The sequence below is a fragment of the Macaca nemestrina genome, chromosome 17, assembly GCF_043159975.1.
Source record: "Macaca nemestrina isolate mMacNem1 chromosome 17, mMacNem.hap1, whole genome shotgun sequence".
Taxonomy (NCBI): Eukaryota; Metazoa; Chordata; class Mammalia; order Primates; family Cercopithecidae; genus Macaca; species Macaca nemestrina.
In genome coordinates, this window is record NC_092141.1 from 67393268 (window position 1) to 67416632 (window position 23365).

General features: G+C 47.6%; 2 protein-coding genes across 5 annotated transcripts; one reads left to right on the forward strand and one right to left on the reverse strand.

Moving 5' to 3' along the window:
- Positions 1–209: 209 nt before the first annotated feature.
- On the reverse strand, positions 210–14609 carry LOC105469477 (dual specificity phosphatase 3). The gene is made up of 3 exons (XM_011720513.2): positions 14204–14609; positions 10138–10364; positions 210–3884 (listed from the first exon to the last, which is right to left on the reverse strand). The coding sequence occupies exons 1-3, from the start codon at positions 14326–14328 to the stop codon at positions 3679–3681; spliced, it is 558 nt and encodes a 185-aa protein (XP_011718815.1). The 5' UTR covers positions 14329–14609; the 3' UTR covers positions 210–3678.
- On the forward strand, positions 13796–20326 carry CFAP97D1 (CFAP97 domain containing 1). Of its 4 annotated transcripts, XM_071083219.1 has the most exons (7): positions 13907–14038; positions 16017–16087; positions 16625–16695; positions 17291–17409; positions 18703–18826; positions 19689–19745; positions 20199–20326. In XM_071083219.1, the coding sequence occupies exons 1-6, from the start codon at positions 13968–13970 to the stop codon at positions 19743–19745; spliced, it is 513 nt and encodes a 170-aa protein (XP_070939320.1). In that variant the 5' UTR covers positions 13907–13967; the 3' UTR covers positions 20199–20326. The 4 variants fall into 4 exon arrangements, with proteins under 4 accessions (XP_070939321.1, XP_070939320.1, XP_070939319.1 ...); XM_071083220.1 differs by lacking the exons at positions 13907–14038; positions 19689–19745 and adding an exon at positions 13796–13877; XM_071083218.1 differs by lacking the exon at positions 19689–19745.
- The last annotated feature ends 3039 nt before the right edge of the window (positions 20327–23365 follow it).

Below are 23365 nucleotides of genomic sequence, written 5' to 3' on the forward strand. Positions count from 1 at the left end.
TACTGGAGAGATGTTCATCAATATCTACTGCATAAACAGGACCATCATGGAACCTATAACTAGCTCAGAACAGCTATGTTTTAAAGATGATTATTTTTAAAAAGTTAGAAAAAGCAAATATAAAAGCTAAGCCCTCACGAAAAAAGCTAAGCATAAAAACATAAAAGAAAATCAACTGTGATAAGAAGGACAAAAAAAAAAAAAAACAATACCTTTGTAATGTAAGACATTTATTTTGGCTACAGTTTTGGTGTTTTAACACTGATTTGTGATACAATGGACATTAAACTTCCTTTAAAAAAGAAAAAAACAATTTGGTAGCTCTCCCTTTTCTGTCCAGAAAATTCACTCTTTCACAATCAAATTACCCTAAAATCTGGCGGAGTTAAGAGGCAACAAAATTTAAGCTTCCAACCAATCTGTTCTCTCAACCTGAAGTGTCTTCTATTTCCAATCAGGTTAAAATCTTGACTTGGAAGGACCATCACTGTTAGCCCTTCAGTGATTCCTGACACCAGTTCTGTGAAAAAGAAAATTTCCTGCGAGAAAAGCTCATGTCTTCAAATTGAAGATCAGTGCTTTATTTATTTTTATTAAAACAGTAGCATCTTAACTTGTGGCACAAAAGGCCCCAACATTCCCTTTCCGAACCATCCATCACCATGGGTGGAAGGCAGCGCCACCTGCTGGCCATCACATTATGACTCACATACCCATAATTTCCTTGCGGTGCTTAATTCCAAGTGGGGATTATTAGAGACCCCTCAGAGCCAAAAGGGACCTTAGAGGTCTTCTAGATGAGTCCCCTCATTTGTAGGTGGTGGTTTCTGGATAACTCAGAGTGGCAGGGACACAGACCAGCCTGTGGAACGGTATACTGCTTTAAGATTGAGAAGAAAACCATTTGGCGCTCTAATTTTGCCTGGATGGTGCTCTGTCAAAGAAAGGGATCAGGTCTGGGGAGGGGGTAAGGGCACCCTGAGTTCCTGTTCCAACACTTCCCAGGCGGTAGAAGGCTGTCCAGGAACAGCTCCCATCCACAACTGGGCATGTGTTGGCTCTTACACAAGAGACTTTTATTTTACTTGAAGAACTAGGAGCTAAATCTCGTTAAGTAAATACGGGGTTTTGGGGGTGAAGGACTATCAAGAAATCCCAAGTTATCAGCATAAAAGTAGTTCCAAAGTAAAGGCAGTAATTCTCCCAGTGGCCTTTTCTCCCTCATGCCCCCACAGAGGCTTTCGAGAGGTCCTAGTTAGCCAGCCACACCAACCTGCTGTGTTCACGTAAGTAGCTGTGCCTGTCCCATGGGGTGACCACTTCCTGGGCATGGGAGGGGAGCCCCAGCCCCAGCTCCCTAGCCTCTTCCAGGAGCAGAGCAGAAAGCTCTACTTAGGGGTACTACATCCCACCTGGAGAAAGAGCTGCACATTCTAGCCTATGAGGGACCCACCCTTTTTACTTGCTTCTCCGGGGCTGGATCAAGGCATGTGCAGTACACCTGGAAATCCCAGGGAGCCCTTTTCTTGCAAAAGAGTATCATATGAAAGAATCCAGCTTCAGGGAGCAGCAAACCCAAAATCTTACCCAGCTCCACCTTATAGAGCTGGACAACCCTGGGGGCCATGCCCTTAATCATTCTGAACCTCAATTCCTTTTTTAATAAAGGCCACAATACAAGAACAAGCTCTACTAACTTTACAGGGTTATTGTGAGGCTCAAGTTAGATTAAGTTGGAAGGCTACCTGGAAGCTGTGCAGTGAGGTACCCAGTTTAGAGGATGGCCATTTCACTTAGGTGGGTTTATCTGGACACCTTTTTCACTATCTGGAGAAGAAGACACATCCTAGTTGTTCAGGGCTGCTGTGGTCACAGAGAAAAGTGGACAGCAAATGACCAGGCTGGGCAGGACTGCTCCTGTGTGATCAGAGACCTTCATAGCCGGGAGTGAGGCCTTACACCACACCTGCTTCTCCGTGTCCCAGCCAGGAGCTCCTGGCCAACTCTGAAAAAGGCACATTCCCCACCTTGGCATATTAACACTGCCTGAATTTAAATGTAAAACTGAGTTGTAAATAGTCAACAAAAGTCCCTGATATTTCATTTTAGGTAAGATACCTTCACAAGGCCTTGCAAGTGATCCTACCATGAATTCAGGCTTCTGGGAGCGTGAAACACCCACCAGAACAATGCCCTATGTATATTTGGTGCTCAAAAAGCATTTAATTTCTTAAACTTTTATCAGACAACTATGTGCAAGGTGCTGGGGGCATGGCTGAGGACCTTCTCTTTGCCCAGAGTGACCCTGAAGATAAATAGCATCACAATCACTTTCCATAATAATAATAATGTAAAATCCTAACAAGACTGTGTTTAAAACAAAACTCTTATATTCTGGCAAATGTGCATACACAGGTGAGGGGTAGTGCATTCCAATATCATCCTTAGAAAGTCTTTTGAAAGGCTGACTGCGTTTGGGTTTTTTTGCTCTACCACCAGTAAAGGATCCATTTGGATACTCCGCCATGTCTTGTGTCTGCCTGGCTGAGTCACTTCAGGAATCCCATGCTGGCACCAGAGAGCTCTAAGAGCCACCTGCAATGGGCAGGGTGTGTGCCTGGGACTTTTCACTTCCCTGCTGTCTTCTGGCCGCATTTCTGAGAGGCACCCCCCACACACACCCATGCACACACGCTGTAATTGGCCAACTTCCTCCTTCTGTTCTTGGAATAGCAACCGAGACAAAAAGCAGTTAGCACGAGTGGCTTGGGCTTGCCAGTGCTGTAATTCAGGACAAAACCCTTGTAATTCTCCAAATGGTGGGGTTTTTAAATAGGTTGGACTTCAACACCCTGTTTTCTAAAAGAGAGAGAAAAAAAAAAGAAAGCATGCCCAAGGCATCGCTCTTCTCAAAAATGAAGTGACTGAGATAAGGTCAAAGCGAAATATTCCAGAGCAGCAGATTCTGAACTCAAGGCTTCCAAAGATTCACATTTTGAAAACTCTATGGATTTAGGAGGGTTCTCCAGGTTTGCCCACACAAGGCCTCTTTGTGTAGGGACCATTCTTCCTAAGGAAATCATTCAATGCAGCCTTGCTATGGGAATCTCCATCCACTAATGACTGACAGACACCCCCGCCCCAGCTCCGGACCTCAAGACGTGAGAGCTCTGCCTATGTACAGGGTGTGGAAGGCTGTGGGGACAGTGGGGGGCACAGACGTGGCGGGGAGAGTGGCCTGCATTTGCATAGTTCCTTTACTAGAGCTCAAGGTGTTGAGGTCCCCACTCAAGAGAGGATTTGGGAGTAGGGGAAGGGAGGTCATGAGGGACCTCTATGAGCATCCTAGGCCTTACGCTTCCACACACCTCCTGCCCTGGGCCATCGGGAAGCATGCAGGCCACAGGCCTTCCCCCTCTGAGCCCCCATCCTAGGGAAAAGACATTGAAAGTTACAGAAACAGGACAACTGGGGAGCGAGGACGCCCCCCTTGGCAAGCTTCTTTGTGTACTCCCCAGGGTGGGGAAAGTGGCCCAGGACTGTGTTGAGACAGACTTGTAGACAAGTGCCTTGTGATGTTGGGAGCAGGGTACAGTGTGTTTCCTAAACATGGCAGCTCGGGACATCGTTGCCCACGGCCTCCCCCACAGACCTCTAAGCAGAGGCAGCGGGGATGCCCTAGGGTTTCAACTTCCCCTCCTTGGCTAGTCTGTCATTGAGCTGGCACAGCTGGGCCAGGAAGCCATCGTTGGGGCCAATCTCACGGTTCTGCCTCACGATGCTCAGGGCAGACTTGACATCCATCTTCTGCCGCATCATGAGGTAGGCAATAACTAGCGTTGGAGAGCGGCTGTAACCTTCCCGGCAGTGGACGAGCACCCGGCCTGTAAGAAACAGGGGAGACGCGGTGAGCTGGGGGCGTCCCATCACACCATGGCATCGGTCAAGACTCTTCCGTGAAGTGCCACTTAAAACCACAATGTCACGCCACTGTGTGCCCGCCAGAATGGCTAAAATGAAAAGGATGGAAAACCCAAAGTGCTGGTGAAGATACGGGGCAACTGGAGCTCTTCTGCATGGCTGGGGGAGGTGGGGTGTGAATTGGAACAACCACTTTGGAAAGTTGTGTGGCAAGGCGGCATCTCCTCAAACTGAACACGTGCATCCCCTCTGGCCCAGCAATCCCACTCCCAGGCCCAGGTCCAATAGAGATATGCATTCACTTTCAAAAACATGGGTCAGAATGTTCATAGGCAGCACTGTACATCATGGACCCCAGCTAGAAACCCCCAAAGGCCCATCCACAGTAGAAAGGATAAATACAAAGAATGACCAGCCCACCACTTAGCAGAAGCAACATGGAGGCAGCATACAGATATGAGGTGGACGAGCCCACAGAGTAGGAAAGTGGGTGAAACCCATCTGTGCTGTCAGAAGCCTGCAAGGGGCCGGGTGCGGTGGCTTATGCCTGTAATCCCAGCACTTTGGGAGGCCGAGGCAAGTGGATCACGAGGTCAGGAGTTCGAGACCAACCTGGCCAACATAGCGAAACCCCATCTCTACTAAAGATACAAAAAAATTAGCCAGGCATGGTGGCGTGCGCCTGTAATCCCAGCTACTCGGAAGGATGAGGCAGGATAATTGCTTGAACCCAGGAGGCGGAGGTTGCAGTGAACTCAGATTGAGCCATTGCACTCCAGCCTGGGTGACAGGGCGAGACTCTGTCTCAAAAAAAAAAAAAAAAAAAAAAGGCCAGGCGTGGTGGCTCACGCCTGTAATCCCAACACTTTGGGAGGCTGAGGCAGGCGGATTGCCTGAACTCAGGAGTTCACGACCAGCCTAGGCAACACGGTGAAACCCCATCTTTACTGAAATACAAAAAATTGGCCAGGCATGGCAGCGTGCGCCTGTAGTCCCAGCTACTTGGGAGGCTGAGGCAGGAGAATTGCTTTAACCCAGGAGGCGGAGGTTGAGGTGAGCCGAGATCGCACCACTGCACTCCAGCCTGGGCAACAGAGTGAGACTCTGTCTCAAAAAAAAAAAAAGAAAAAAGAAAAAAACCCCACATTGTTGAAGCCATATGAACCCAGGTTTAAATTTGACTGACTGATTGTAATGGTAAAATGCATCCATTTGGCTAATGCACAATGCCCAGTCACTTGATCAAACACTCATCTAGATATTGCTGTGAAGGTATTCTGTAGCTGTAATTAGCATCTACAGACAGTTGACTTTAAGTAAAAGGGGACCACCCTTGATAATGTGGGTGGGCCTCATCAAAACAGTTGAAGACCCAATGGACAAAGATTGAGGTTTCCTGGAGAAGACATATTACACCTCGACTGTTACACAGAAATCCTGCCAAAGTTTCCAGCCTGCTAGCTTGCCTCACTTCAGACTTCCCAGCTCTGAGAAGCATATGAGTCAATCCCTTAAAATAAATCATATATGTATATATAAATCAATATAATAAATATATATAAAATAATATATGGCCAGGTGCGGTGGCTCACACCTGTAATCCCAATGCTTTGGGAGGCAGAGGCTGGAGAATCACTTGAGGCCAGGAGTTCAAGACAAACCTGGTCAACATAGTAAGATGCCATCTCTCAAAAAAAAAAGAAAAAGAAATAGCCAGGGTGGTGACGCATGCTTGTAGTCCCAGCTACCTGGAGGCCAAGGCAGGAGGATCCCTTGAGCCTGGGAGGTCAAGGCTGCAGTAAGCCAAGATTGCGCCACTACATTCCAGCCTGGGTGACAGAGCAAGACTCTGTCTTAAAAAAAATATATTAATATACATATAAACTATATATTATGTAAATATATGTAATATATAGAGACTACATATAACATATATCTTATATGTAAATATAAAACACATAACTATATAATATAATTATATAATTATATATTATATAAAATTATGAATGATAAAATTATATATTAGATATAATTATATTAAATAAAATAATATATTTAATATAATTATATATTTACATTATATAAAATATATTAATATTATATACAATTAAATTTAAATTTAAAACATAATTATGTAAAATAGATTACATATAATTATGTATTTATATATTTATAATATATATTATATATTATGTATTTATATACAGGTTTATTTTTATTTAAAAATATATATAACATATTTTAATATAGTGTGTGTGTATATATATATATATATATATATATAAAATAGACACCATCTGTCAATATCCACAGGGGAGATTGGTTCCAGGACCTGCAGATATCCAAATCCACAGATGCTCAAGTTCCTGATTATAAAATGACATCATATATGCAAATAACCTCTGCACATCCTCCCCTATACTTTAAATCATCTCCAGATGACTTATGATACCCAAGACAATGTAAACAGTTATTAGACTATATCATCTAGAGAATAACAAGGAAAAAAGTCTGTACATGTTCAGTACAGACATAACATTTTTTTATGTTGTTTTTAATATTTTCAGTCTGCGGTTGGTTGAATCCACAGATGTGGAACCCACATACACTGTGCACATACACTGCAAAAGTGTGTGTGTGCCCTTTTACCTGTTCTTTGTTTTGTGGTGTGTGTGTGGTGTAAGCGTGGTGTTTTGTCTCGAAGAAGCATGGGTCAGGCACAAATAAGCCCACCCTACTAGGAACTATGTTGAAAATTTTCAAGACAGGATTTAAGGGAGACTATGGAGTACTCTGACACCAGGAAAACTTAAAACTTTGTGTAAAATAGACTGGCCAGCATTAAGGGTGGGTTGGCCATCAGAAGGCCCTTGTTTCACACGTATGGCACAAGGTAACCTGTAAAGCCACAGCACCCAGACCAGTTCCCATACATAGATGCGGAGGACCACTGTATATTCTATTGGTCCTGTTTTTTCTAGAGAATCCTGACCAATACACTGGTTATTAACTCATGATCTACCTACCTCAAGGTGCCTCAGTTTTCTTATCTGGCCAATAGTACCCATTGCACAAGGTGGTTAGAAGATTAAAGGAGATGACACATGAATCCTCTAGGTTAGCACCTGGCATCCATGAGCACTCAATAAGTGTTACCCAATACTGGGCATCCTCTGGTGGCACCTGGTACACCCTCAGCTACAGCAGCCCTGGTCCCGTGTCATTGCCAGACATGCGCAGATCGACTTTCTCTCCCAGAGGACGAATTCCTTAAGAGCAAGAAATGGCTGGGCACGGTGGCTCACACCTGTAATCCCAGCACTTTGGGAGGCCGAGGTGGGTGGATCACCTGAGGTCAGGAGTTCGAGACCATCCTGGCCAACAAGGCAAAACCCCGTCTCTACTAAAAATACAAAAATTAGCTGGGCGTGGTGGCACATGCCTGTAATCCCAGTTACTCAGGAGGCTGAGGCAGGAGAATCACTTGAACCTGGGAGGTGGAGGTTGCAGTGAGCTTAGATTGCGCCACTGCACTCCAGCCTGGGTGACAAGAGCCAGACTCCATCTCAAAAAAAAAAAAAAAAAAACAAAGGCAAGAAATGTGGGGCATTGATTTTTGGATGTGTTACAATCTCTAGCATACACCTTGTGCTCAATAAATATTTCCTGACTAGCTGAGTGAATTATTACCTACTAACACCTCTATAAGGGCATTGTTTGGCAAGGAATCTGCTAGCCCAGAGTCCAACAGAGTCTCTTCTGCTCCCATCACCCTACCTGCAAAACACCACTCTATTTTCTCAATGCCTTCCAAATCAGGAAGCAGGAGTCCTCCACTTTCTTGCCCATTCACCCTCTGGCCTGTATGCCCAAAATATTCAGAATGGGGCTTCCCCTGCCCCACCCTAGGAATGAGACCCTCTGCAGAGCAGCCACCTCACCATCTAGAACATACTTTGCATGCCCAGTGCACACAGAGCCTACTGGGAAAGGGGCCAGTTCAACCTCCCATTCCTCTAAGCCCAGCCCAGATGCCACCTCCTCCATGAAGCCTCCCTTGGTTTTCCCAGCTGGAAGTGACTGCTCCCTCTTGAGCATCCTCAGCCATCCCACCTAGCTCTCAGTGATGGGTCCCTGGACCCCACTCCCTGTCGGAGGCCAGCATGTTTCTGTTGACTCACTTAGCTACTCATTCTTGGAAGCATTTATACTTGGCATTAGAGCCCATGGAATTCTTCATCACTTGCTCATTAATCATTTGTGGTGTACCTACTATGTGCTAAGGAGACGGACAAGGAACAAAGTGGACCCAGCCTGTGGGCAGGCTTCATGGAAGAGAGGACACCATGCCAAGGACGAGGTGGAGTTTGCCAGAGGACCAGGTAGGGAGAGGCATAGAGAACTTTTCAGACTGAAGACCCAGCACACCTGGACCGAGACAGGAGGTCAAAAAAAGAGAATGTTCCTAGGTTTTGGGAAGTGGAAACAAAGTCAGAAAGCTTGAAATTCCCTGAATGAATGACCAATTGATATTACATGAGAACAACAAAATCCTTCCCCTTCACCCAGCCTATGTCTACACAGGGTGAGGAGCTCAGTACAGCTGGAGTGGAGGGCGTGGGCAGGGTGGGGGGTGACAGTGACCAGGAAGGACCATGAGGGGCCTGTCAGCAAAGTCTGCAGATACTCCCACAGTAAAGCTTCTCTCTGAGCCCTGAGCGTGCACTGTCCAGTGGTCTAGAAAATTGTGTTTACTGGAAATAATTCAGACGGTGAGGCTGCTGGGCCCAAGAATCATCAGAGTAGTAGAGCCAAGGCTGATCACACCTCATGGGGGTCCCCTCCGCTGGGAGGGTTTGGGGTGGGAAGGGAGGAAGAGGCTAAGGGAGGAGCTGAGAGAAATAGCTAAAAGCAGAAAGGGAGAAAGGGCGAGTGGCCCAGCCTGCTCAGCTGATGTCTGCTTTGTGGCCTTCTAGGGTTTCTTGCTGTAACGCCTTGGTGACTGCCAGCACCTTGGTAGTTCTCCTTCAGTCTTACCTTACCTTTGGGGGCTGCAGAAAGTGTTTTTTAAGTGGCTGGAAGATTTGGCTGGGGGGGCTGTGGTTTGCTGACTGCCAACCTAAGCCGACCACAGCTACCCCTTTTCCCCTTGCCAGGCAGTCACATGAATCTCTAGCCAATGAGATGTGAGGGGAATTTCTGGGAAATGTTTTACTTGTTCTTAAAAAAAGAGAGAGACCAGGCATGGTGGCATGGGCTTGTAGTCCCAGCTATTCAGGAGGCTGAGGTGAGAGGATTGCTTGAGGCCAGGAGTTGGAGACCAGTCTAGAAAATGTAGCAAGACCCTGTCTCTTTAAAAAAGAGAGAGTGGCTGGGTGCGGTGGCTCATGCCTGTAATCCCAGCACTTTGGGAGGCCGAGGTGGACGGATCATCTGAGGTCAGGAGTTCGAGACCAGCCTGATCAACATGGTGAAACCCCATCTCTACTACAAATACAAAATTAGCCGGGCGTGGTGGCACATGCCTGTAATCCCAGCTACTCAAGAGGCTGAGGCAGGAGAATCACTTGAACCCAGGAGGTGGAGGTTGCGGTGAGCCGAGATCGCGCCATTGCACTCCAGCCTGGGCAACAAGAGTGTGACTCCGTCTCAGAAAAAAAGAGAGAGAGAGAGAGAGAAAAGGTGGGAAGAGATAGCTGCAGTGCCTCATCTGCTGTACTTTGTCCTGCTTGGATGTGGTGACCGGATCCCATCTTGGGACCACGACGGGAGCACCCAACACTGAGGTGGCAGAAGAGAGAAAGGGAAAGGGCCTGGTCCAGATGCCACCACGGAACTGCTGAATCAACCAGCCCCTATGCTCTTTCACCTCAGGACTTCCTGCCATGCACATGAACACATGAACACGTCTTCCTCATCGTTACAGCTGTTTGAATGGGGGATGTGTAAGCAACTGGAAACCAACCTCCAGCCAAAGTGCAATCAAATGCAAGGACCCTGGGGCTGCCACGGTGTGAATGAGTTGCACATCCTGTGACACATGGGGCCACTTGACAGGCAGCCAGGTGAGCAGAGAGAGACCTACAGCTCTGTCATTCACCCCAGAAGATGGGAAACAAGGAGGTTTCCAAGAAGAGACCTGTTGTGGGCCTGTTTTCCAGAGGGATAGTCTAGTCAAAGCTGCCTCCCATCTTTTCCTGGCGGGAGGTCCCTTACCATTCTTTTGAGCCAAAGCCTGGTCGATGAAGTCAGCAGCCCTTTCAAAGTAAGCGCTGAGGTTGAACTCCTGTGTGTCGTTGGCCTTGATGCCCAGGTATGTGATGCCGGAGTCCTTGTAGAAGTTGGCATTGGTGTTGACGTGCATGAAGGACCTGCCCTCAGCCGCGTTCAGAACATGGGTGATGCCTAGTTTCTGCAGCTTGGGGATATCCTGAGCCACAGACCTGGACGGTAGACAATGGTGGGGATGATTAACCAACCAAATGGCAGCCCCAGGGGGAGGAAGATGAAGGAGGATTTAAACCTCTTGGCAAAGCAAGGAACCCCTCCATGCTCTGGCCCCTGCCGGCTTCTCCTGCCTCAACTTATGACCTCCTCCCTGACTCTGGCCATATCGAATTGCCAGCAGCTTCCCCAAATAGACTGGTGGTTTCATAGCCATGCTGTTCCCTCTGGAATGCTCTTTGCCACCTTTTCTGGAGAAATGCGCCCTCTCATCTTTCACACCCTCTGCAGTGTTTGTCTCCCCTCCATTCCATTTGGCCCCATGCTCCCTAAGCTGTGGTGGGGGTGTACATAGCCAACTGGTTACAAATGGGCTCTGGAACCAGACTAACTGGGTCTGCACCCAGCCCAGGTACTAGCCAGGCAACCTTAAGAAGCCATTTAACCTTTCTGTGCCTCAGTTTCCCTCTCTGTAAAATGGGGATAACAGTGCCTTCTCCCTGAGGTTCTTATGAGCATTAAATGGGCTATTCCGTTGACAGAGCCGGACATGGTAGTGAGCACTACGATTCTAATGCTTGATTGTGCTTCTGTGTTTAGACATCCAGGCTTTGAGCTCCTTGAGAGAGGAACCATGTCTGCTTTAAGTCTGTTTCCCCACCACCTGCTATAGTACCTGCCACATAGTAGGTGCTGAATAAATAAGCGGTGAATGAGTGTAGAAAAATAAATTTGTCATGCGTCAGGCAGCCCCCTCCCTGCCCCCTAGAGGGATCCTACCTACCACCTTCCACTAGCTACATTTCCAAAGCTCTTTTGGGTGATTTAGTACTTGGGGAGTAAGTGGCCCCAACAGAACTATGGGAGGTTACAAAATAATTGATCTAAGGCCGGGTGCAGTGGCTCACACTTGTAATCCCAGCACTCTGGGAGGCCGAGGCATGTGGATCACCTGAGGTCGGGAGTTCAGGACCAGCCTGGCCAACATGGTGAAACCCCGTTTCTACTAAAAATACACAAATTAGCCAGGTGTGGTGGTACAGGCCTGTAATCCCAGCTACTCGGGAGGCTGAGACAAGAGAATCACTTGAACCCGGGAGTTGGAGGTTGCAGTGAGCCGAGATTATGCTATTGCACTCTAGCCTGGGTGACAGAGTAAGACTCTGTCTTGAAAAATAAAATAAAATAAAATAAAAATAAAAATCATAATTGGTTTGAATGGTGAAAAGGCCCTTTTATTTCATCTCACAAAACATCCCAGCCCAAATGGCAGTTTATACTTTATAAAATGTCACCTCCTATGTGATCTTGTTTGCTCACTGCGAGCAGCCCTGTGAGGAACAAGGATGGCAATATCCCCGCTTAACAGAGCTTGAACTCAGGGCCAACAGGATGAGCAGAGGGATGAGCACAGGCCCCATGTGCTGCCGGTGGCAGAGCTGGGGGAAGATCTCCTTTCTCCCGACATCCAGCCCTGCTCTATCTTACACCTCACTCTGCCTCTCATGCCCACATCTGCTGCAAAACCCCCAAGGCCTGGCAAATGTGGCTCACACAGGCTCTGTCTCTGCCTTGTGAGGACATGGCTGCAGCCCTGATTTTGTTAAGGGGATGGAGCCCAAGTCCTCTTGGTGCTTGGTGCTCACTGATCCTTCCTGTTGAGGAACCTCCACACCCCTGGCCAAGTCAAAGTCAGATGTGTTTAGAGGGCAAGGGATGTATTTTCTACAGGGGCCATCAGCAATTGCCACTCTGGCTACACCAGACGTGCACAACCTTGGTTTCCACTTGGGAAGTGATGACAGCTGAATGGCCAAGCTGCCCAAGCAAGCGGCATTCCTGAGGCTAACAAGGCCTGCTTGCTGCTTGGGGCAAGAGGAAGAGTGTCTCTAGAGCTTTGCAATTCCTGAAGCCTTTGGCTGACACTGTGGGACTCTGTTTATTCCTGCTTAGGACACTGCACAAGACTGTAAAGCAGTGGCTGATAGAAAAAAATCCTTTGAAGAGTCACTCCCATTCATCTCCCTTCTCTAATACTTTTTTTTTTTTAGATGGAGTTTCACTCTTGTTGCCCGGCTGCAGTGCAATGGCACGATCTCGGCTCACTGCAGCCTCACCTCCCGGGTTCAAACGATTCTCCTGCCTCAGCCTCCCAAGTAGCTGGTACTACAGGCGTCGGCCACCACGCCCAGCTAATTTTTGTATTTTCAGTAGAGACAGGGTTTCACCATGTTGGTCAGGCTGGTCTTGAACTGCTGACCTCAGGTGATCCGCCTGCCTCAGCCTCCCAAAGTGCTGGGATCACAGATGTGAGCCACCGCGCCAGGCCTCTAATACTATTAATAATTCAATATTCAAAAAATTTACCATTATCATTATTACTATCTCTACTATGAATGAACATTGTACAGTGCCTGACATAAAGTAGGCGCTCAGACTGGTGAATGAATGATGGAATGGATGAGAACTGTCCCCATGAGGCTAGGGCCTGATGGACCCCTTCTAGTTCCACGATGAACCCCATTTCTGTGGCAGTCCTTGGCAGGCTGAACAGCAGGTCCTAGCAGAGGTCAGGAAATACATACATGAACAAGACATTGACCCTGTCCTTGTACTCCCTCACACACTCTGAGCCACCATTTCCTCCTCTGTAAAATGGGAGGAGGGTTAGTTTTGAATTTTCAACATGCCATCCTTGGGCTGAGCCATGGAGCTTAGGATTTTGGTAACTGGGTCCTCAGAGTCTCATGAAAATCCAACCTGAGCCTTTCCAAGGCTGTACAGGCATGCTAATCTATTCTTTCTTGTGGCTCCTATTTCACATCTCAGAATTCTAACACTGGTTCTCTTCTGCTGATTAGACATTCTTACTATAAAAAATTTTAAAATTTAAATTAAAAAAAAAATTCTTACTGGCCAGGGGCAGTGGCTAACGCCTGTAATCCCAGCACTTTTGGAGGCCGACGCGGGCAGGAGTTTGAGACCAGCCTCGCCAAGAGACCAGCCTGACCAATATGGCAAAACCCCGTCTCTACTAAAAATACAAAAATTAGCCAGGCATGGTGGTGGGCACCTGTAATCCCAGCTACTCGGGAGGCTGAGGCAGGAGAATTGCTTGAACCCAGGAGGCAGAGGTTGCAGTGAGCCGAGATCGCGCCCTCCAGCCAGGGTGACAGAGCCTGGGAGTGAAAGGTCAAGAGCCTTTTCTAGGTAGTGGCTCAGGTCCTTAGGGGGATTATCAGTGGACCGTTCTAGAATCTCCTGTAAATCAAACCACATCTGGAAGGTGGGGGCCTGGAAATCCCGGCCCAGCTCCCCGGACTCGCTCGTTTGGGGTGTTTAGGTTCCCTGATCCGGGACTGCCGGGCCAGGAAAATTCCATGCCCGAATTGTGACGTCGGCCCGTTGCCATGGCGGCGAAGGCAGACATTCCGCGGTGACCTCACTGCAGAACCAGGCAGCTGTCACATGACGCGCTGGCAGGAGACCGGCCGGGCGACCGAGGGCCACCTGTTAAGTGAACATGGTAGCCCCGACCCCGCCCAAGGCCAAGCCCCAAGGGGGTGGCGGCTGAGGACCCAGGCAGGCGCCCCCCGGGCTCCATGCACCCCGCGACGGGGAATGGCCGCGCCCGGCCAGGCAGGGTTCCAGTTCCTTGGCCCCACGCGCTGGGGTAGGCGTCGACTCCAGCCACCTCCCAAGCCCCCGCTGTGGCTCCCGGAGGGGCGATCGCGCCCGGGCTCCCCCAACCCAAGACTCGCGACACCCCGACCCCGGCCTCGAGTGGGCGGGGCGTCCCGAGAGGGACGGCGGGGCCGGGCTCACTGGGGGGACTCACGCGTTGCCCACGTAGATCCGCGGGGTGACCTCGTTGCAGGGTTGGCTCGGGAGGCTGTAGCAGCCGCTGCCGTCCGAGAGCAGGTCGTTGAGATCCTGCACCGAGAGCTCGAACGAGCCGGACATGGCGGCGGCGGGGCCCAGCACGCCCGGCAGGAGCAAGCGAGGCGGAGAGCGGCGGGTCAGCTGGGCGGGGGCTCGCTCCGGGAGCCGCCCAGTCCCGCCCCAGGGGCGGGCCCGCAGGGCTCCGGGAGCTGAGGAGCGCGGGCGCCGTGACGCGGGGGCCCAGCGCGCCACTCCTGGGCGCGTCCCCGGGGGGAGACGCCACCGCCCTCGAGTCTCGGGAATCCTCGCCCCATCCCGGTCCAGGCCGTTTGTGTATCTTTGTGTATCTTTGTAAACTGGGAAGCGCGGTAACTTCCTTCCCTGAATTAAATGCAGGGCCCAATAAACGTTTCTGTGGCGGGGGTACACCTAGAGGTTCCTTCAGTCTTTCAGGATTACAGGGACCGCGGGGTTCGGCTCGTGAGCGGCTCCCTGCTGTGGAGGCATCACCCGGGCGCTTGACAGAATCAAGCGCCCAGGTGATTGCTGGAAGAGTTAAATGTGACATTCAAGGAAGGCACCCAGCACTGCATGGCGAGCACTCAATAAGTGTTGGTCCTTCATCAACAAATGCGTTGAGCACCCAGTGGGTGCTACACCCTGTGCTGGGGTGGAGATCAATCAGACTCCTGCAGCCCTTCCTGGAGCAGATGCCAGCCCACCATAAGCCACTCAGCATTTCCTGAACTCCCACTAAGTACAAAAGATAGTCTGTACTGGAGGAAAGCCGCCCTCCCCTACTGCCATGAAAGACTGGCAGTTCCCTTCCTGCAAAGAGCAAATTTGGCCTTGAATTCAGGAACCCCACATCCTGAGCCCAGCCCTGCCACTAATTTGGTTCTTTTTTTTTTTTTTTTTTTTTTTTTTTTTGAGACGGAGTCTCGCTCTGTCGCCCAGGCTGGAGTGCAGTGGCCTGATCTCAGCTCACTGCAAGCTCCGCCTCCCGGGTTCACGCCATTCTCCTGCCTCAGCCTCCCGAGTAGCTGGGACCACAGGCGCCCGCCAGCTCGCCCAGCTAGTTTTTTGTATTTTTTAGTAGAGACGGGGTTTCACTGTGTTAGCCAGGATGGTCTCGATCTCCTGACCTTGTGATCCACCCGTCTCGGCCTCCCAAAGTGCTGGGATTACAGGCTTGAGCCACCGCGCCCGGCCTAATTTGGTTCTTGAGTAACATTGCTGCTGCTGTGGTCTTCAGTTTCCTCATTTGCAAAAGGAATTGGATCAGATTATCATTAGGGTCAAATTTCTCCTCCCCCAAAACTTGTGGTCTTGCACCTTCAGGCAAGCTATTGCAGTGGAGACTACTTAGCTGATAGCCCAAGATGTGTAACCAAGGCTGGAATTTCTGTACCCCTCACCCCACCCCATCCCTGGCCACCCCTCCCAGCACACCACTCCTTTCCTTCTGGTGTTGGCTGGTAGCATCTGCATTCTAAGCAGGGGAGAACGCTTTCGAGTTCCCTGACTTGAGCCTAGGTTAGCATTAAAAACACAAGCCCAGAGGCAGCCAGCCATGCTCCGCTGCTCCTACTCCCTTCCCGGGACCTGTCCCTGATGTCATAACTGGGTAACTATGACAGCTTGTCATGGGGACAGCTAGGCACCTCACAGAGGAGCCTGGGTACCTCATTTCTGAAGTGAGACTAGGAAGAGAAGATGAACAATTCCCTGGATTATCTGGCCTACCCTGTTATCGTCTCTAATCACAGGCAAAGCACAACCTTCAGAAAGAAACTGGACTTTGGCCACTACATATCTCACAAGAATAGAATACAAATAGGTATGTGGGCACTTTGGGCTGGACACCGCTATCAGGGATTTGGGAATGGTAACCCATAAAGAGATCGACAGTAAACCAGACCAGGTCACAGCTTTGGGATGATATGGCCTTATCTGCTGAATTTGGGCAAGAGGGCATTAGCACCAATAACAAAATGTATCTTCCACAAGGGAGTTCACTGGATGGAAATACTCCCTTCAACTCTTTAAAGCCAAAGTACGTTAGAAAGAGGATAGGACTTCAGAAGCCAATAGACAGGCTAAAAATATTGGAAAAGGATTGGAAGAGAGGCTTTTTCATTGGATTAAAAGGATATTTATCTCTGTAAATTTTACTTTCACTATTCTTTTGTTTCTGCTCAAAAGTCTCCAGAGATGTCCATTTGATAAATTAAACCAAACCAAACTTCCTGAGTCGCATTAAGGTCCTAATTCAAAAGTGTTCATTAGTCAAGGACACTGTCTAGTGCTGGTTTTCTGAGGCCGCTACTGGAATTCCTGTGATGTAACATTGTTCCCTTTTATCCCCCTTCTCTAGTGAAGCCTACTGTTGATACCAAACCTCCAGTGGCGCACACACATCACATTTTAAAATTGAGCAAACTACAGGTATTTGTTCTCGCTGCTTGCAGATGTGCAGATGTATTTTATGGACTTCCAGTCCATTTCCTAAAGAGGTTCAATTTCTCAGAGCCTTCTAAATACCCATCTACTCAAAGATTTGTTAACACTCCTTCCCACACACATCACCCCTAGTCTTTCCCGCCCCACCCCCCAGGCGGAGTCTCGCTCTGTCGCCCAGTCTGGAGTGCAGAGGCATGATTTCAGCTCACTGTAACCTTCGCCTCCCAGATACCAGCTTTCTCCTGCCTCAGCCTCCCGAGTAGCTGGGATTACAGGCGCATGCCACCATACCCAGCTAATTTTTCGTATTTTTAGTGGAGACAGGGTTTCACCATGTTGGCCAGGATGGTCTTAGTCTTCTGACCTCGTGATCCGCCTGCCTCGGCCTCCCAAAGTGCTGGGATTACAGGAGTGAGCCACCGCGCCCAGCGTCCCAGTCTTTTAAGTTCTGCTCCCAGTCTCCCCTGTGGCCCTCAATGCACCCCTTTCCCATGATCTCAGAGGAGGGGGACACTAAGTCATTGTGTGTGTGAGCAGTGTACTGATGGTGTCACCACGGTGAGGTGTGGTTTCTTACCAGGGTGAACAAAAGAAAATCAACAAAATCGAGTATGAAAACAAGCAACTGTGTCAGAAAATCGCAAATGCCCATCGTGGCCCTGCCAAGGTGGATTGCTGGAATGAATATTTTTCCAAGAGGTAATGTTCTTTGTCTTCATTTCAGTTTTGAAAAGTCAAAATTGACTTTCCTCTTGGGTTTTAGTGTGAGCTTTTCCCAAGCCAGAGGAGTACGTAAGGAAAGTTATCTTGAGGGAGAACCAAACAGACCATGTTACACAGAATGAAAACTTTAAAAATGGGGAACTTTCTCTAGCATTAAAGAGCTTTTATTTCATCTAAGAGACTTTTCAGAGTCCTATTCAGTTTGTCACAAGAATGCACTGCCCACTTTTATAAGATGGTGGCCATGTGTCTTAGTCCATTATAGAGTGTTATAGCAAAATGGTATAAACTGGTGGCTTATAAACAACAAAAATTTATTTCTCATAGTTCTAGAGGCAAGGAAGTCCAAAGATCAAGGTGCCAGTAAATTCGGCATCTGATGAGGGCCTGCTTCACAGACAGCCATCTTTTCACTGTAACCTCATGTGGCAGAAGGAGCAAGGGGTTTCTCTCAGGCGTCTTTCATAAGGACACTAATTCCATTAGGGTGACCTAATCATCTCTCAAAGGCGCACCCCCTAACCATCACCTTAGTGGTTAGGATTTGAACATAAGAATTTTGGGGACACAGACATCTGGACCATAGCACCATGGCTGGGGCTATGATGTGATATTCTTAAAATTGGTTCCAGAAATCTTTCCTAAGCAACTACTATGTGCTAGGCACCAGGAATAACAGAGATGAAATGAGATGTATATTTCCTAACCTCAAAGAACTCAAGGTCTTGTAGGGGAGATATTTATGGAAATAATGACAATGCAGTGTGATTAGGATACAAAAGAAGCACATGCAAGAGAAAGAATTTGGTGTAGGGGGAGGAGATGGTCAAGATGCCATTCCTATATCCTGCTATATTCTGGTATAAGTTGAAAGCTGAGAGGAGCAAGGTGACCCAAAACTTGTCACCAGGGATTTATCCACAGGGAGACCTTCCCCCAACCAGAAGTTCTCAATCCTGGTTTTACATTATAATCCTTGGGGAATTTTAACAAAATGCCAGTGTGCGTGGTTCACCTCAGATCAATGAAGTAGAATCTTCTCATGGGCAACAGGGTTGGGGACCACTGATATAAACCTCCAAATGCTGTGTACATTTCCCAGAGTGCAGTGCGGATCAACAGGCTGCCCCAGTGGCCTGTGGGCTCAGCAGGACAGGTTACTCCCTGCACTTAGACAGCCTGGCATTTATGATCTCATGACTTCATCTCCCCCACTTGTTAAGATGAGCATTTTCTTCTTCACCCATCTCGGGGTTTTGTGTTTTTCAGCTTAAACAGAGAAACGAGGAACCGCGAGCTAGTGAGAATCACCATGGAAAACCAGGGCATTCTGAAGAGGCTTGTTGATCGCAAACCCCACTATGACCGCAGGGCATCTGAGATAGACTGGCAGGCACGTGGGCACTTATGTTATACTCCCAGACACACACAAGAGTTTGTCCCTGTTCAGCCTAGAGAGAGTCTCAGAAAGATCCCTAAACAGCTAGAGTCAGATCACCTGAAATGTAACAATCATTAAAGGAAAAACCATCCAAAGCAAACAAAACTAACAGGCACAAACCATCAAACAAACAGCTAAAACATCTTGGTAACAAAGCTATTATGTATCAGTTTCATAACATAACAATTATGTGTCAGTTCCAGAAAAATAATCTAGTAGCATCTTCCCTCATCCCTTAATTCATTAAGAAAGGCTGAATGGGGCCGGGCGCGGTGGCTCACGCCTGTAATCCCAGCACTTTGGGAGGCCGAGGCGGGCGGATCACAAGGTCAGGAGATCAAGACCATGGTGAAACCCCGTCTCTACTAAAAATACAAAAAATTAGCCGGGCGCGGTTGTGGGCGCCTGTAGTCCCAGCTACTTGGGAGGCTGAGGCAGGAGAATGGCGTGAACCCGGGAGGCGGAGCTTGCAGTGAGCCGAGATCGCGCCACTGCACTCCAGCCTGGGCTGGGCGACAGAGCGAGACTCCGTCTCAAAAAAAAAAAAAAAAAAAAAAAAAAAAAAAAAAAAAAAAAGAAAGGCTGAATGTACAGGGATTAGGGTATAAGAATCAGTCAGTATGTGGTTGGTTTGCTTCATTTAGGAATGACCCTTAAAAAGTTCAGGGGAGGGGAAGCCATCTGTGGTGTTTTAAAAAACCTCCACTTACTGACTTTGGTCTTTAAATCTTTTCTAAGTCATCCCTAGGATTTAGAACTTCAGTAATAGCACCAATGCCCTGGCATTGACATAAACCAATTTTTTTCCTTCAAGAATTCAAGGCGCTATATCAGAAATACTACGAGATATCTTCTCTCCCAAAATGAATAGGTATGTCTCTCTCACTATCAAACATTGTGACCAGAGCTGATACCAAAGCACTGAGAACCCCATAAATGGCGAATGAGGGGCCCAGTTAAGGAGACGGATTTTGCTCTTCTCATATAATATTGACTAGTCATCCATTCAGGAAACATGGGGCTCTCTGACTTTATTTCTTCTCTCCATACAAGAAGGAAATGATATTGCTTTTTGTCATCATCTTTGAGGCTTTGTGGGAGTCTAAGGGGAAGTGATTTGTTCCAATAAGACATAAACTGGAGCACTTGTGGCTGTGAAGTTGTGCCAAAGTTACATTCCAGGTCTCTCAGTATTCAAAAGTACCTGCATGTTGTCATTTTGTATTATTTAACATTATTAGTAATGACTAAATGGACACTCAGGTGTTCCAAAGAATAGTTCTGTGTAATTGATGTGTCTCCTCTCTTCTCCACTGAATACAAGGTTATTCACCATGGAAAAGGTACAAGAGAAGGCCCTGGGATTTCCTGGCTGCTTAGAATCGTAAGACACTCCTGAGTGGCTGAATGCTCAATCTTCAGACGCTTCAATAAAGCTTGGAACATAAAATGTGTAAGTTACATTTAGGGGACCCAAAGGCTTTACGTTCTCATTCCAAAATGGGGCAGGCAGAAGGAAAGATGCAATGAGCATTTTTATTTGGGGCTATGAAAAGAAGTTTTAACGAGAGAAAGAGAGAGAGAAATCAGAGAACTCTTTAAAACATACACCATCATCACCATCCCACGGAAGAAGAAAAGCTGGGGTGAGATCATCCAGCCACAAGTACAGCACTGTCAAAATGGAAAACAAAATCACATGACAACATCAAGGTTCAGAAAACACAAGGAACAAGTGCCGTTAGTTCCTCTGTGAATATACACAATTGGAAAAGAATGCCTCATTGAAGTTTCCATGGACTCTGTTCATTTATAGGGAGCAGCAGCAGTGAAAATGTCTCAAAACATATGGTGTGACAATGTTGCAGGCCTGCTATGACTGGTTGTGCTAGTTTTTAGCCCAATTATATTAGTCAGCATTTTCCAAAGAGACAGACTCAATAGGAGAGGGAGAGAGAGAGAGAGACAGAGAGAGAGACAGAGAGAGTATTTATTTGGAGAATTGGCTCACAAGATCATGGAAGCTGAAGAAATCCCACCAGAGGCCATCTGCAAGCTGCAGACCCTGATGCAGCAGGGCAGATAACCCCCAAAGTGGGACTTAGCCTGCAAGGGTTCTTGGCTTCACCCAAGAAAGAATTTAAGGGTGAACCAGTGGTAGGGTAGAAGAAGACAGTTTTATTGAAGCAGCAGTGTTACAGCTCTGGCAGTGTTACAGCTCCATGACTGCTCCTGCAGAACAGGGCTACCCCATAGGCAGAGAGCTTTGCAGTCATAGTTATACTTACTTTTAATTACATGTAGATTAAGGGGCAGTTTGTGCAGAAATTCTAGGAAAAGGGTAGTTTTTGTTTGTTTGTTTGTTTTTTTGAGATGGAGACTCACTCTGTCGCCTAGGCTGGAGTGCAATGGCACGATCTCAGCTCACTGCAACCTCCACCTCCCGGCTTCAAGCGATTTTCCTGCCTCAGCCTCCCAAGTAGCTGGAACTACAATCACACGCCACCACACCCAGCTAATTTTTGTATTTTTAGTCGAGATGGGGTTTCACCATATTGGTCAGGCTGGTCTCGAACTCCTGACCTCAGGTGATCCACCCCCCCCACCGGCCTCCCAAAGTGCTGGGATTACAGGCGTGAGCCACCGTGTCCGGCCTATAGGAAGGGGTAGTAATTTTTGGGTCCTTAGATCATTGCCGTGGAAAAAGGTGGCAACTTTTACCACGGCAATGGTAAACTGACATGGACACACTAATGGGAGTGTCTTATGGAAAGCTGCTTCTACCCCTTCCCTGTTTTAGCTAGTCCTCAATTGGATCCTGTGTCCAAGCCCCGCCTCTGGAGTCAAGTTCTGCCTCCCACCTCACTGGGATGCTGGTAGCAAGGCTTGGTCCAAGCCGGAAAGCCTCAGAACCAAGAAGAAGGTGGTGTAACTCTCAGTTCAAGGTCAAAGGCCTGAGAACCCACCAGGGGGGACAAGGGTACCGGTATGTGTCTTGGAGTCCAAAGGCCAAGGAGCCTGGAGTTGTTGTCCCAGGACAGGAGCGGAAGAGTGTATTCTAGTTCCAGCAGATAGATTGACATATTCACCTCTTGTCTGTTTTTGTTCTCTCTGAACCCACAGCAAGTTGACTGATGCCTCTCCACATTGAGAGTGGATCTTCCCACATAGTTCACTCAGACTTACATGCTAATCTCCCCTGGAAACACTCTCACAGACATACCCAGAAATAATGCTTTACCAGCTTTCTATTCAGTCAAGTTGGCACCTAAAATTAACCATCGCACTGACTTTTTAAACTTTCTATTTTGAAATAATGAAAATTCACAGGTAGTTGAAAATAAAGGAACAGGGAGGCCTCCTGCAACCTTCACCCAGTCTCCACCAATGTTAGCATCTTGCATAACTGGAGTACAATATCAAAACCAGGAAACTGACATTGGGATGATGCACAGAACCTACGCAGGCTTCATCAGTTATACATGCACTCATTTTTGTACATATGTGTATAGCTCTATGCAGTTTTTCTCACATGTATAGCTTTGTGTAACCACAACCACATTTGAGATACTTAAAAGCACTATTATCAAAAGACACTCTTGTGCTACCCTTTAGCCACAGTCACCTCAGACCCTCAAGCCTAACTCTTGGCAATCAGAATCTGTTTTCCACCTCTCTGTTAGTTCATGGTATTACATAAATGGCATCATGCAGTATATGTCCATCCTTTTGAGACTGGCTTTTTTCACTCAGGATAATTTCCTGGATGTTCATCCAAGTTGTGTGTGCCTTTTTATTGCTGAGTAGTTTTCCATGGTATGGACGTACTACAATTTATTTAACCACACATCCATCAAAGGACATTGGGGTAGTTTCTAGATTTTCAAACATCATTATTATTATTATTATTATTATTATTATTATTTTGAGATGGAGTCTCGTTCTGTCACCCAGGCTGGAGTACAGTGGTGCGATCTCAGCTCACTGCAACCTCCACCACCCAGGCTGAAGCAATTCTCCTGTCTCAGCCTCCCGAGTAGCTGGGACTACAGGCACGTGCCACCACACCTGGCTAATTTTTGTATTTTTAGTAGAGAAGGGGTGTCACCATATTTGACAGGCTGGTTTTGAACTCCTGACCTCGTGATCCACCTGTCTCAGCCTCCTAAAGTGCTGGAATTACAGGCGTGAACCACTGTGCCCAGCCTGAATATTATATGTGAAACTGCTGTGAACATTTGTGTGCAAGTTTCTGCACAAAAATATATTTTCTCTGGAATAAATGCCCAAGAGTACAATTGCTGGGTTGTATGGCAAGTCCAATTTTAGTTTTAAAAGGAACTACAAAACAATTTTCCAGAGCAGCTATGATACCCCACCAACAATGGATGAGTGATCCAGTTTCTCCACATCCTCATCAACATTTGATGTTATCACTTTTTTTACTTTAGCCATTCTGATATGTGTGTAGTGAAATCTCATCTATATATC

Excerpts from the sequence above, each read along its gene's own strand:
- LOC105469477 (XM_011720513.2), bottom strand. The coding sequence starts at position 14,328 with ATGTCCGGCTCGTTCGAGCTCTCGGTGCAGGATCTCAACGACCTGCTC. Across the intron at positions 10,365-14,203 it reads CGGATCTACGTGGGCAACGC|GTCTGTGGCTCAGGATATCC; the intron begins GTGAGTCCCCCC and ends TCTACCGTCCAG. Across the intron at positions 3,885-10,137 it reads GGCTTTGGCTCAAAAGAATG|GCCGGGTGCTCGTCCACTGC; the intron begins GTAAGGGACCTC and ends TGTTTCTTACAG.
- CFAP97D1 (XM_071083218.1), top strand. The coding sequence starts at position 13,968 with ATGCACCCCGCGACGGGGAATGGCCGCGCCCGGCCAGGCAGGGTTCCA. Across the intron at positions 16,696-17,290 it reads TAAAATTGAGCAAACTACAG|GGTGAACAAAAGAAAATCAA; the intron begins GTATTTGTTCTC and ends GTTTCTTACCAG. Across the intron at positions 18,827-20,198 it reads CATCTGAGATAGACTGGCAG|GTTATTCACCATGGAAAAGG; the intron begins GCACGTGGGCAC and ends ACTGAATACAAG.